This window comes from Odontesthes bonariensis, chromosome 6, assembly GCF_027942865.1.
Source record: "Odontesthes bonariensis isolate fOdoBon6 chromosome 6, fOdoBon6.hap1, whole genome shotgun sequence".
In the NCBI taxonomy this organism is placed as follows: Eukaryota; Metazoa; Chordata; class Actinopteri; order Atheriniformes; family Atherinopsidae; genus Odontesthes; species Odontesthes bonariensis.
In genome coordinates this window covers 34,913,877-34,928,403 of record NC_134511.1, presented here as the reverse complement: position 1 = coordinate 34,928,403, position 14,527 = coordinate 34,913,877, and the positions used below count along the sequence as shown (strand labels likewise).

At 40.4% G+C, this 14,527-nt stretch overlaps 1 protein-coding gene across 1 annotated transcript; it reads right to left on the bottom strand.

Annotated features, from left to right (window-relative positions):
* Positions 1-2,669: 2,669 nt before the first annotated feature.
* angptl2b (angiopoietin-like 2b) lies at positions 2,670-13,922 on the bottom strand. The gene is made up of 5 exons (XM_075468509.1): positions 13,294-13,922; positions 7,925-8,811; positions 5,711-5,904; positions 4,540-4,810; positions 2,670-4,428 (listed from the first exon to the last, which is right to left on the bottom strand). The coding sequence occupies exons 2-5, from the start codon at positions 8,784-8,786 to the stop codon at positions 4,229-4,231; spliced, it is 1,527 nt and encodes a 508-aa protein (XP_075324624.1). The 5' UTR covers positions 8,787-8,811; positions 13,294-13,922; the 3' UTR covers positions 2,670-4,228.
* Positions 13,923-14,527: the final 605 nt, after the last annotated feature.

Below are 14,527 nucleotides of genomic sequence, written 5' to 3'. Positions count from 1 at the left end.
GATACTCTTTGTTACACACACACTTGGCCAGGCATATTATCACTGGTACAATTGGCAACCCATTTTTTATCTGTCCAGATTAGACCAGTCCTGGTCTACTGTGGAGCCGCATGCTGCACACTGATTTAGCCCCTCTCCCCACCTCCTAATCCATACATCAGATCAATGCTTGATGATACTTGGCCTGTTGAATTAAACTGTTAACAACTGAGAATTTTATTGTTGGATTTATCCACTTTCCAGATTACTATAGTCACTTCTTTTCCAAACAAAGCACTTGGCAAAACACAGCCACATAAAAGAAACACCTACGGAGTCAGCATTACTGTAGATATCAGAGTGTACAGTGTGGTCCATATTTAACTACATTAAACAAAAATATGGGAGTTGACTTGACAGTCAGTTCAATGCGTGGCTGAGAACACAAGGAGCAGTGCTGGTATGTGGTTGGCGGTGTGCACGGATATCAGAAATAGTTAGCTTTGGGTCTTACTAACGCACAATGAAAAGCTTCCACACCACACAGGACATGCTCGTGTGTGAATATGTGTCACAGTCTGTGTTACTTCGCTAGTTATGCATTTACTTGACCAGTAAGAAATTTATAGAAATTAAACAAATTAATAAAAAAATCATTTCTCTGATCCTGATCTGCTTGCAAAGCTGAAAATCAACCGATTCCATTAGAGAATTAGTGCATCCCTTGTCAGAGCCCAAGGCTTTGAGCAAAAAAAAAAAGATAATAATTTGTCTCCACTCAGTTTTCTGTGCAGATGTCTTTGTTACACAAAGGCGCTTTCACATAAAATCTGCCAAAACAGCACCTTCTCACAGGGTTATGGGGAGGTCTGGACTTGTTTACTTGTGCTAAATAGCATCATTGTTGGAAAAAAAAAAAAGGTTTTATTTCAGATTGACTTGTTCTGTGACTGGTCACTTGCTCTTTATGGCGAGGAAGTGTTTATGCTTACAAACTGTTTTACAAACGGTAACCACTTAGTGTACATTTAATCCAGTAGACATCCCACAACTGAAGCTGTTCTTTACAAAGGAATGAGCTAAAATTCCTCAGATAAATGGGGTCCAAAACAAAACACCAAGGTTGTGGGGTTTTTAGTTTTTAGTTTTTTAGTTGGTTGTAACTTCAGTTACCCAAGTATATGCAGTCAAGCACAGAAAAAAAAGTGCACCCTCTTTAAAAAAGATTCACAAGTTCTGAAACTAAATGTAGAAATTATAGTTGCTCTCCAAGAATGGGATGCGTTTTTTCAAATATGACTGGATTCTTTCGAAGCCTGTGATTTTCACCAGGTAAGTGATCGTATGTTCTAGATGTTCTAGATCTAGATATTTCTGTTGTTTTGCTTGTTGTAAAAGGAAGAAATGTTTGTGATCAAAGCTCCAAATGAGAAAAAATGTATGGTCTCTCCTGGTGTGAATACGTTTTTACTGCTGCGGTTAAGGGAAACAGCTTTGTGAAAGCTCTGGAAAGTTAGAAATCCCTCTGTTAGGAGCACAAGGACACCAACTTTTACAGATGTGAAACAACAATGCAGGCCAGTTTGAAGGTCCAGGTTTGAGGGTTCAGGAAATGTGGTTCTTTTTGTGCTGAGTGAGCACTGTGTCAGCTCAGGATTTTCCATGTTGGTTGAGGAGTGGGACTGAACAGGCCACCCTTACTGAAGGGTTTTCCATCGTGGTGAGTCTTCAGACATACACGGCATCCAAGGAGTCTGTCGTCTCTATTTACGGAGCCAATAAAACACCATCTTTTGTTTGACCACGATTAGGTTAATAGACAAAGCAGACTTGAACTGGTTTTAAGTCATAATTGCTACAAAAAGTGTTGTATCTGATAAGATAGAATGACTTGGTAGAGCATGCAGTTTTAGTATCCCATCCATCTTTAGTAAAAACTCATTTGAAAAGAGTGACAGTTACCATGATGGATTCCTTCCTCAGACCCAGCCAAAGCGTCTTTGTGATGCAGAAGAAAGACTTTTAGCTTTTGACTGATGGGCTGGATTTAACAGTCACTGTTTGTCAGTTTAATATGGGACAAGTGATTTGGCTGCTATTACATAAGCATCGATCTTTGCTTTGGCTGTAGAAAATGCCATCGCAGCCAAAGTAAAGCCAGTCAACTTTGGGGCATGGGAATTTAAATAAAATGCCACATGGCATGTTTTGTTCTGTTTGGTCTCAAACTATCATATTAGTGGAGTTTGGGTCATTGCAGTGTTGACATTTTTGCTTCGTTTTCCAGTTGTATTTAGAAGTCTCACTGACAAGTCGTGAAATAAAGGAGGTTTCTGCTGTCTGTGGAAGAACTGCTGGATGCATTAGCTTTACTTGCCTGTCATATTTCATTAGTCAATGTGGTACGCCAGCTCTATTACGCTAGTTGAGTATTTGAGCTCTTATTTGTAGCAGCGTGTATGAGGAGTTGTGTTATTTCTTTTCCTTTTATTTTTTGAAGTTTTGATGTTTTCTTGTAGAACTTTTTGATGACAAAGGTTTTTTTTTATTTCCTAATGATTGATTAATTTAAACTGTGTTTTAAGAATATATCTATTTACTTATTTTTCCATGCAAATTGAAAACTATTGATATAGATATGTATTTAATACTTTTCTTTCAGTTACAGCATAAAGGTATCACACTATGACATCACAACAGTGTGACAATAATCATCGTCAATAAGATTCACATTCATTCAAATGTTTTGCTCAGAATATGTTTAAAAGTTCATTTTGATAACAGAATTGGAGTTACAAGACATGTAGTTAATTTGAGTGATTCATTTCAAAAAGTTTTAAACACAGTTTTTACACATGTATGCGCTGAATGTGCATGTGCTAAACAATGTCCGAACAAATCAGATGGATGTGAGAAAATAAATACTCAAATCAGTACAGAGTTGGGGAAAATGTCCAGTTTAGTCCTTGTGTGAATTTCCTATAAAATGATCTTTTAACAGTTTTGCAGATGGGTTTGATATCTGTATAGACACACAGATTATTATGACGTGGCAGACGTTATCATGCTCAAGACTCAAAAACGCCATTTTCAAAGTTTTATAAACAAAATACTGCAACTGTTGCAACATAATTTAAGCAAAAATCTTGCCAGGAAAGACGAGGGGAAGACATGCAACAAAAGGCCACTGGTTGGATTCAAACTAGGCCAGCTGCATCAAGAACTTAGTATTCATCCCCTTTTGGATGGAGGGTGATGGGTGTGTGGTATCAATAACACATTATAAAACAATTAGGTTGAGATAGTTGTTCCTTGAGCATATTTTTCCAGCTGCATAAGCTCAAATAATATTCCTCTCAGTCTGTTCAAAGTGTGCTTTACCGACAGACACGAGAAAGAAACACACGGGCTGTACATATCTTTATGCAACTTAATAGTGTCCTAACAAGTTTTAATACATTATATTACAAGCATCTTATGTACAAACGCAATGTGTTGGATCTATCAACATCAATAAACCACTTCAATTTATACAGTAGATACAGTGCTTGATTGATACAAGCAAATTAGTGGATACCTGCGTAAGCAATTCACAATTTCAAAATGTATAAGAAGAAGAGAACATACTTCCTTAAAATTCGGTAATGAAATGATTAATAACTTTTTTTTGGCATTTATTTTATATCCAAAAGTAACAGTCTGTTAAGAACATACAATATTTGTAATGACACTTTCGGTTTAGAACAAAAACTGTAACTGATTAAATGGGCCAGAATATCAAGACTGCATTATAAATTTACAATCTTTTCTATTTGTGTAAATTACACATTTGAAAATGTATATTGCATGAAATTGAATGACAGTCACTGGATACATTTCCTGTGTCAACTTCATTTGTTTGTTATTTACCAAATATATACTGCACGGTTCCTATTGCAGAGCTACTTATTCAGATCAAATGAGAGCACACTCACTTCAACTTCCTGTTCACCAAAGCGTATTTAACATTGCTCCTGAGCAATAGGCACATCTGTACGTGTGTTATATGTAAAAGGGCCAAACAATCAGACAACAGAGACACAGCGCACAGATTTGTTAAATGGGGAGACCCTGATGTTTTGATATTGCACTTTTAGCATCATCTTTCTCTTTGTCATCTGACTTGATCTGGTGCCACTTCATGTAACAGAAAAGATATAAAGTATTTAGTTTTTCTGAGAGATGCATTACAGTATGCGTTCTTGGAGGATTAGTGGAAGGTGTTAGGGTTAGGGCGGATCATCATCACTACTTTCTTGAGTGAATAAGCTCCTCCTCTGAACTCTGCCCAGTAGACTCCATCTTGGTAACGGCTGCGGTAGTGTCCTCCTCTGTACCAAACTCCATTCAAATTTGAATGGGCACAAGAGTTGTACCACCAGCCTCCCTTCTGGTAGTGGGCGCAATTTCCTAGAAATTTCATGAAATAAATTCAAGTCAGACTGTGTGCATGAACATAGTGGAATAATTTGTCAGTCAAAAAAGTTAAAAAAGTCTTCCCTTCAATGCTGGGGTTTTTACCTGTGTATGCATCATGATCCCTGTCCAGTGTTGTGAATTGTTTTCCATTATGCCAGGTGAGGGAGTCCCCGGCGTTGCCGTGGTAACGGCCCACCCTTAGCCTGTAGAAGTCAGATTCAGGCTCCACTCTGAAGCTGGCATACTCTGCAAACACCTTCCTGCCAGACCAGTCCTCCAGTGTGACCAGTAGTTTGTAGTTCGCTTGGTTGGTGAGCCAGTAGATGTTTTCCAGACCCAGCCAGTACTCGCCATCAATGTTACCAAACCCTTGCTGTGAATAAGAAAAACATTATCAGTACGATTAGGAAATCCTTCTCTGAAAATCTTTGAACAGTGAGTTTGGATGTTTTTGGGGAGGATTCAGGTTTGTCCCTAATGGTCTGGAGGTAATTATGAGTTTTAGTTCCTCTGTGGGGTTGTTTATCGTCAAGGAACATTATAATAAATGGACCAGCTGAGTCAATGTTATAGCTTGCACCAGGTGTCCAGATTTCCACTGTTATTTTCTCATTGAAAACCCAGCAGGATGCACTCCATTCAGTGAGAAATTGCTTTTATTTGGCTCTGCTCATACTGTAAGTTGGTTTGTGGTCTGTTGAAAACTAAAAACACTCCCTTTGCACTGAATGTGCAAAAGTATTTTGAAATATTTATGTGGTTTCAAGGTTTTTGCAGAAACTTTGGGAAATATCTCTAAACTAAAATGTAATCAGGTCCTCTGTGGATTGTTGGCCTGCAAACAATGTTAACCAGTGAGGGATTTCCCATTCAAGAAACAAGAAAAACAGTTCCCCCTGGAGAAAACATAATGATACAACCCTTACACAGATATGTTCCAATGTAATTTTCTGAGAAGAGGAATTCTTTCCTCCCTGGCACATCAGAATTACTTATAAATCAACTAGTGTGACATTTAAGCCTTCATACTAATTCCCATATTTATGTTATAGTGTGTGGTACTTTCACAAGACCAGTGGATATTGTTGGAATTAATGAGTCACAAGGCTGCAACTGAGGCAGGTACCACATCAGACTACATAAGATGCTTTGAAAGCTGAACAATAATCTATTCATTAGTTGTTCACATCTGGTTAGTGGCAAAACACCTTACATAAGCCACCGGTTTCCTTCCAGACTATGAGGTCCTTGATTTGGTGTGAGGTTGTCGCACCTTGTATGTCTCCCAGTTCCTGAAAAAGTTGACTGAGCCGTCCACCCGTCTCTGGATCACAGTCCAGCCACCTGGATCATGTCTCTGGTCACACCACACCTGCATGAGGCGGTTGGCATTTTCTGGCTTCACCAGGTACATGCCGCTGGCAGTGTGGCCATCTTCCAGAGCCTGCAGACAATCCCTAAATGGACCTAAACAGGCAAATTTGAACAACAGCATATGGAAGATGTAAAACTCAGTAAATTGCAGTTGTAGCTCATAAATAAAGATAAGAAGTAGAAAAAAGCCAACGTGACACAAAGAAGCATTATAGGGAATCCCATTTTACAGCAAAAGTGCTCATTCTAACAGTAAGATTGACTTTGGCTGCTCCTCTCGCAAGGGAAATGGCTGTCGACTGCAAAGCCAAAAGAAACACTGGCAAGAGGGCAAAGGGAATCCTGACTACTGAATGATGCAGAAAACAGTAGAAACTAATGCTAGTCATTTATGATGATTAACAGTACAGGATTTTTCACTTAAACCTTTTTATTCTGTTTTATATTAGATTAGATTAGAATCAATTTAATTGTGCGTGCCACTTTAATGATATTTTGTGATTAGCCTAATTAAGATTGTAAATCTGTATTTTACACTCCATTAATTTGCCAAAAAGTCTACTAAGGTTGTTTCAAATACTCCCATGAGCTTTGTGATATACCAAAATAGCCCCAATAGTATGTATAAAGATTAAGATGTATAGAAATGTAAAGCTTGTGAAATCAATGCTTTCAAACAATCCGTCTGACAAAAACAAATGTGCAGTAGTAACCCTTTATCATTCTCCAGCAACAGTAGTCATGCTGCAGATATTTTATGACTTTTGTGAACTTTTTATGGGATTTCATGGTGAAAGTACCTGAAACCTATATCTGCATGTTTGCTAGTATGATTTTACCCAAAACTCCAATGGCAGATATGGGAACCTCTAAAAGGCTCTCGCTTAAATTTGTTGTGAAAGTGTTCACGTTGTCAAGATTTCACACTTGTGTGGTTTGCCAAATGGCATATGTTACAGAGTGTTAATACAGCAAAAGCGATTTGAAAGGTAAAATGTGTTTACACAAAGATATAGCGGTGATAGAGAGGGAGTATCAGAAGTTTGCAAGAGAGAACAAAACCTGAAAGCAGTTAGAGAAACAAAATACTTATTTTACATGTGCTTTAAAGGTTGCTTTTGGTTTCAAGAATTTGCTCTGAATGATATCTGTTTCTTTGGCCCTGCTCAACCATCCATTTACTCTCAGGAATGTCTCTGTTGAGCAGATATAAGCCAGAAAATTGCCCTGCTCTGGCCTGCTCTGTTCTGCCTGATAAAGTCTGCTCCTTTGGTGGAACATATGACTGATTCCTCCCTAGTGGAACTGGAACAAATGACATCACTGACTCCGGGTATCTCTTTCTGTTAGTACTCCTTACACCCTCCCCTTTTTTGTAGACTCCATCCTTCGTGTTTTCTCTCTGTTTCTCTTTCACATCTATCTATTCCTCACTATATACTTGCATGTTGTACAGCTCTCTTTTTGTGCTATGGTAACCATTCGTGCAATTTTTTGGGTTTTTTTTGGGGGGGTGCATGGCCGTAGGCAGGAAATTACTTGCCTCCTTTCAGACAATCCGTACAACTGTTACTGTTCTCATGGCAAGCGGTAGTGCAAAATGTCATTGGAAAAAGCTCCCACTAGTCTTCTTGGAAATGGTGTGTACTTTTTTTCCACCGTTTACCACCAAAGCATAGTTTTCTAATAAAAAGAAACAGTAATAGGCCATGCAAAACCCTTTTCACATCATTTTTTAGATCTACTAGTATGTGTTTAAAGATCATTGGGCTTAAGGCCAGCCATCCATTTAGGCACATGTATTTACTCTGCTAATATTCAGGTTTTTCTTTTTTTTTAAGGGTTAAACCATGGCAGTTAGATGATATGCATCTGAAAAAGACAGAAGACAACAGCTTTACTGTTCTAAAGTTTAGCTCTTTGCTCTGGGAATATGTGGGACAAATTCAAATGAGTTCTAACTGGAAGAATGCATATAAAGTGTTTTCTCGTGAGTGATGATTAAGCAGCTGTGACACACAATCTATTGTTTGTGACTAGTGTTTGACATAGAAACTGGTTTGTTTGGTACGATGGCATCAAAAATGAATGCTCTAATTGAACTTGGACTCACCAGAGGGTTTGTCAGTGGTTGATGGGCTGTGTGTACCAGTGGGCATTGTTGGAAGAAGAGGTGGCAGAGACTTTTGATCACTCTGGATCTCATTACTGATTGGGTTGCTGTTACGTGGAAGCACAGGCGGCTGGTGAGGTTTGCTGACAGGTGGTGATGGTGGAGGAGACTGAGGCCGTGGCTGAGGGACATGCGCACGTCGAGGAGGAGGTCGACTCTGGCACTGCTCCTCCAGCATGGCAATGAGAGTTGATTGGTTTGTGGCTAAAAAAGCCAAGTGCTGATATTTGTGCTCAAGATCTTTGTACCGACTGGTGAGCTGTTGCATCTCAGAGGTTTGGTTCAGAATCTTGTTCTCCATCTGGGCCAATTCTAATGCATTGTCTCTCTTCCTGATGATCTCATGGAGCAGCTGCATGTACAGCTGAGTGACTCTCGAGTTCATGTTTCTACTTTCCTTCCTCAGAAGCTTGACCTCATTGACAATACCTCCATCCACTTCCACCAGTTGCTGCAGGGTCTCGATCTGCCTCTTCTGTTTCTGTAGCTCAACATTTAGCAGCTCTAACTCTTGTTTGTTGACCCGATTCTCCAGCATTGCCTCTGGCTCCTTGGAGTTAACACAAATTGCTCCGGTCACTTTTTGTTGAGGGACGATGAAAGTGTAAGAACACTTGTCTTGTGGCTGTTCAGCTGGAGCACGCTTGCTTCTCCCAGCATAGAGGAACTCTCTCTCTAAACCATCCTCACTGCTCCCAAATTCTTGGGTCCTGTCCCTGCCATGACTCCTGTCGGACTGGACACCACAGGCTAGTCCATAAACTAGAAGGACCCCCAGCAGGACCGTTGAAGGGGGCTCCATGAGATCGTCTCCAACTCACCCAAGCCTGCATAGAATGGGTAAGAAAATGGAGTGCATGATTATGATGTATTATAAACCTGCCACAAGTTTATAATCTTTTGTAGAGTTTAAGAAGACAACTATAAGCCGTACTTATTCTTATTTTTTCTTGTTTTTATATTCGAAAGCTCTCAGTTTTAGATAGCGTCTTTATTTTGACATAAGTTCAATGGAGACCCTCTTGCCCTGCTGTACACCACTGTGGCTTTTGTAATTTTCCATGTCAAGCAACAAATAACATTCTTATGTGGTAAAAATTTGAATTGTATGAAACAGAAATCTCATGGTGGCTATGTTGTTTTTATCACTACTTACATAACCACACACAGCTGTATTCCCGATGGCTTTAACGTGTGAATCACAAAATACAACTAGCTTTGAGCCTGGCGTGTATAAATCAGCTTTCTACTATAAAAAGTCACACATGTTGTTTTAAAGGTCAAAAAATCGTTCAAATAAAACCCTGATCTTTTCAATCAGTTACATTGCTATTGGGAGAGTGTTCAGCTTAGTTTGCTGTCTTGGCTCAGGTTCTCTTTGGATGATTGCCATGGCCTGTCCTTTACACACAGAAACACTCCAATCTGTTTGCTTCTGCAGGCCTGGACATATTAGCTGATGGAAAAATTGAGACAATTGCACACAATGCTATTCAAGGTACTGTTTTAAATATTGATCTTGTTGCATCAGTCCTGTCTTTAGCCCTTTCCAAAAGAAGAAAATATGGTAAGATAATTAATCAGAATTTATTTACCATGATGATATTATTGAGAATAAGGTACGTTGTAGGATATTATCCCTGTTAGCATTAATCTCAGTGTTAATCCCTGATAAAATCAGTAGCCCTTTTCACCCAGCTCATTTAGGGCCTTTGTTGTGCGTGTCCTGCAGGTTTAACAGTGGAGGAATGAAGGGTTAAAGTTGATGAGTCCCTGACTCGCATCTCAGCCGGCAAGGGAGGCAGACAAAACGAAGAATTAGCATGTGTACATAAGGGCGAGCCAGCGCAGTGGGAGACACCACCGATGATGCTGTACACACAGTGATGTAGCACTGAGCTTTCTCTGTTAGACCTCTGTGATTACCAAAAGGAAACAATGACAGGTTGAGAGGACATCTTTTTTTGTGATGGGACGACTGTGTGAAAAGGTTCTAGCCTCTCTTTAGGTATGTTTACCTTATCACAAGATATTTTGTTAAATTCTAGAATTTTCTTTAAGTGTGGGAGAATGAAATGCTTGACTTTTAGAACTCAAAATCACATTTAGTTTTGTATTAAAAATGATAATTGCAGGCAGTAGTTAAATATGTTGTGGTGTTATTACAATCGGAGGACATGCCAATGACTGCTAGAACTAATGTGTAAGGATAACAAGGCCTTGACCTCCCAGGATACCTTAATTGAAAGCTGCTGCATGTTGGATTACAGCGAGGTCCTGTGTAACACCTCTCCAGAGTCCAAAGGGGCCTGTCTAATCATAAAGCATTATAGAGAGGCATATTCTGATTGAGCATGAGCTGCGTAAGGATTGTCAGTCCTACATGTGCTTCCCTCTCACATTAGTTGTGTCTTACCTTTTTGTGAAAGATTAGCCACCATATAATCTTGAGCATGAAAGAAAGTCAGAAATGTTTTTGGCTTGTTAATCCGGGCGTGCGGCCAACACATTAAGTGGAGACATGGAGAAGAGAAATGCAGCACAATTGACCCCTCTGGTTGTATCTGTCTCGAAGTGATTGTGTGAACACATTTTCTTACTGGGGAAAACTTGCATAGAAAAGGATTTGTGTATAAGCTGCTCTTGTTTACTGCCTTTCTTATATCTTAATTTACCTTCGCAGAAAGAAGCCTATGATGCAGAAGAAACAAAGTCCTGATTGTCTCTGGTATTTCCCTGAAGCAGTACCTAAATCAGAGCCTTAGGAGTTGTAGCAGCTATAAATGAATCTCTTTTCTGCCAGTCTGAACTCTGCGATAATACTTTTCATTTCAACAAAGCCTGTGCTGTATGATGTCACCTCTGCAAATACCGATTGAGGCTAAGATTGCGGTGCCGCAGTTATAGTTGCTGTTATCACTGGAATAATTTTTTTTAGAGTCTTAAATTATTCATTGAAGAAATCACTAATGATAGCTTACAAGTAATCCCACGCCAAGATAATAGAGCAGCTCAGAGCCTGTCTCTTTTAATGTGCTGATGACTGTATTTGGCCAGTGGCTCCTGTGGTTTCTCCCCTGGAACATGAGCTCTGTCTCTGAGAAAAGCCGTGTGATTTGCCCCTGCTGCGGAGGAGTCCCATTTTGGATGTCGTTAGCCTGGAATCTCCTGCTCTAGGCTTCACTACACTTCAAAGCTGAGAGGAAACTGTTTGTAGCTTGTTATGAAATATGTGTTTGTAAGTGTATGCGGTATGTGCATGTCTGTGAGTGTTTTTCCGTTCTTGTGTGTTTTCAAATAACAGCACTTGCTGGGCTCTGTCTCCCAGGGAGCAGAGAGAGTCCCATCTGCCCCGGTAGAGAGAGCCTGTTATTAAGCCATCCACAGTCTGCCAGAGGGAACAACAGAAAGCCTTCACCTCCTTCCTTGCTGTTAACAGCCCCCATGGCTCATTATTGTCTTAAAATTGGTTTGCTTGACCGGCCAACAGCTGCAGAGATTAACTGGTGTTGAAGTGTCATATATGTGTGATCTGCTCAGGGTAGAAGCACAACTGAGTGATGCATGGTAAATAACTCCTCATAACTCCTCATCCATATGATTGGCAGCCTTCGTAGACGACTTTCTAAAGTCTGCATCACACCAAAATGTTTTGCTTTGTCTTTAGGTGGTTAGTCTGTGTTTACATGACTCCTTGTTTTGGATGTTACTCAGTGTTAAATTAGGCATGAGAGGCTGGTGTAGTGGGTAGGTCACTGTGTCTCTGACCAGCACCGCACTCAAGCCTTTTTGGTCATGCTCAGCGCATTATTAATTAGAAGGTGGGCAGCCTTGCTCAGACTAGCTCACGTCTCTCACCCCAGCCCTTCTCATTTGAGCGTGAGCATGGCATTCCTCACATTCTTCGTCACCTCATTAGAGTGAGTTGCCATACTCACATGGAGAGTCAATGGCAGTGGCAGGCGGACCCTCAAGATGCGGGACCACCACCTCCCTCATCCTCGCTGTACCTATAAGACATACTTACCGACCCAATTCATTCTCAGCGCCTTACTTTCTGTGGGAATGCTTCATAATCACATCATCATCACCCGCTACAGGAGATCACAAGACAACTACACAGCACCTCATTTGTCAGTAGCCAGAATGAGGAGGACACTTAGTGGAAAGGCTTTGTGCTGTTCAAATTAGCATCAGCTCATCTGAGAACTAAGTATGACACCCAATATGTGTTGGATCAGAGTCCCACTCAATTTGCTCATGGTAATTTGCACTATTACTTTACCTTGAGGGTAACCCAACTCTTCCCCAAGCATGTAATCTCTGTGTGTAACTTAATATCTGAAACATGACTGACTTTAACCAGGCTCAGTTTGGTGGTAACAGACAGCAATTGTTTTGACTGCCCGTCAAGCTGAACAGTTAACGTTTATTTCAGATGTTGTTTTCATTCTGTTTCTCTCTTGCAGAATGACACATTTTTCTATACCTTACTTGTGATCTCAGATATGGAGGCAGGGGGTCTTGGGGAATTCTTTTTGATAAGTTCCAGCATTTTACCTCAAAGCCCCCTTATCCAAACACTACCCTGGCAACAGAAACAAAGATGGGATTGAACTGCCAGCGTCCCTGTCATTTTGCTTCCAGGGGAACATCCTGAAGCTGCTGTCTGCTTTCCATTGTAGGAAAGGTTATCTTTTATTTCCTCTGTAGCGGTGAATGGGTCCTTTTTTAGATAATAAAAATAAACCATTCAAAGATCTTGCTGCATAAAACATTCTATGGACCCTCTTCACAACTTATTTGTCTTTTATTTGACATGTTTAGAGTTCAACGCAGGAGGTTGGTAGAGGAATCTCTTTTCTATCAACTCCCTCTGCTGAAATAAGCTTCCTTGGCCAAAAGTATTTGTCTAAGTCAGTTCATTTAGTCATAATAAAGTAGAATTAGTCTCTTGTACCAAATGGTGAGTCAGATAACAGATGCTGTATGACAACAGCAGAACTTAAGATGAATCATAATCATTGTGTGGAACTGAGTAGCTTGACAGTGAATAGCCAAAGTGTGACTTCAGAGAGCAAAGCAACATGATCATCTAAATGCACTGGGCTGACTGAGTCCACCAACAAAATATGTCACCTCAACAGAGGTCATCATTTCCTCTGTAAGTTTATAGCTACAAGTGCGGACCATTAATCATGGCAGTAAAAAGTCATTTGTGTTTTAATGTAATATGCACATGAACTTTCTCAGAAAAATAAGCTATCACATATATATATATAAAGAAAACAAGGTTATTTAATGCTTACTAGATAACTGCACAGTGCTGATGAGGCTCCCTCAGTTGCCTTGCCCTCCTGCCAAAGATATTTGAAGTTTGTCCTGGTAAAAAGTCATCCCAAGTGTGAAACCTGTGTCTTCTCTCTCTTTCTGCGCTCAGCCTGTCCACTCAGTCTCTTATTATCACTTTAGTCCATTCCAGTACTGGAGAAGCAGTAGGCTGTTAAAGCTTCTTATTGATAGACTGTCATTTGCTCAACAAAAGCCCAACTTCGCAGAAACTCTTCCATAAATTCGGAGGAAGTTGTTCTTAAATCCTTTAGAAAAGTTTGAATTCTGATGAGACTACTGGTAGCTGTAGTTGGATGGTGGAGGTAATTTCCTGATAAAAGTTGTGAGTCCAGGGCAGGTTGTGTGCTGCCTGTGGCCCGTTAGGAGAAGACTGTCACTTTTCTGTGGGCTGAATCCATCACTTCTGCCTCACAGCTCAAAGAGGCTGTCTCTCTCAACTGCACCTCTCTCACTCTCCCTCCTTGGTGCTTTTAAATGATGAAAAATTCTCTAGCAGTTTTTCGGTAGGCAGAGCCTCCCCCTCTCCCTTAAAACGAACACATTCTTGTTTAAAGCAGCCGTCTTTCTCCACCCCTCCTCCGCGTGGCACAAAAGAGATCCACAAGCATGCACAGCAGAGGTTACTCACAGACACACACCCACACTACTCAGATTTCCAACCCTCCACCCCCTTGCCACAGGTTCACCACCACTATTTCTGGCCAGGGTTGCTTTTTTTTTCTGGTTGCGGACAGCGGGGATGTTACACTGATCAGATCATAATTGGGCAGGAATGACCACTTGCCCTTTGGAAGAGACAGAAAGAGACTGACGGATAGGAACTAGCACCAGGTGTTTGACCAAGACCTGGTCTGGGTGTGCGACCCAGGATTATAGCCTGGAGGTGAGATGTCTTAGACAGGCTGGATCTCTGCACAGTAAACTAAATGTTGCAAGGGGATGATTACATCATTACTTTGAAAGGGTGTTGTACATACTTGTGTATTTGTGTTTTGTTGGTCAAGAGGATATGAAACACGTCAGTGTTGGTGTGGAGTGTCAGCAGCTGTGCCAGTGATCTACGAAGTCCTCATGCAAAGACTTTTTTCTGTTGTTTTCTATTTTGTCTCCCTGTTTTTAATAAGAGTTTGGTTTATGCCCAGACAGTTACGTTGTCAGCTGAAGTTTTAGTTTTTATAAGATTATGTAATT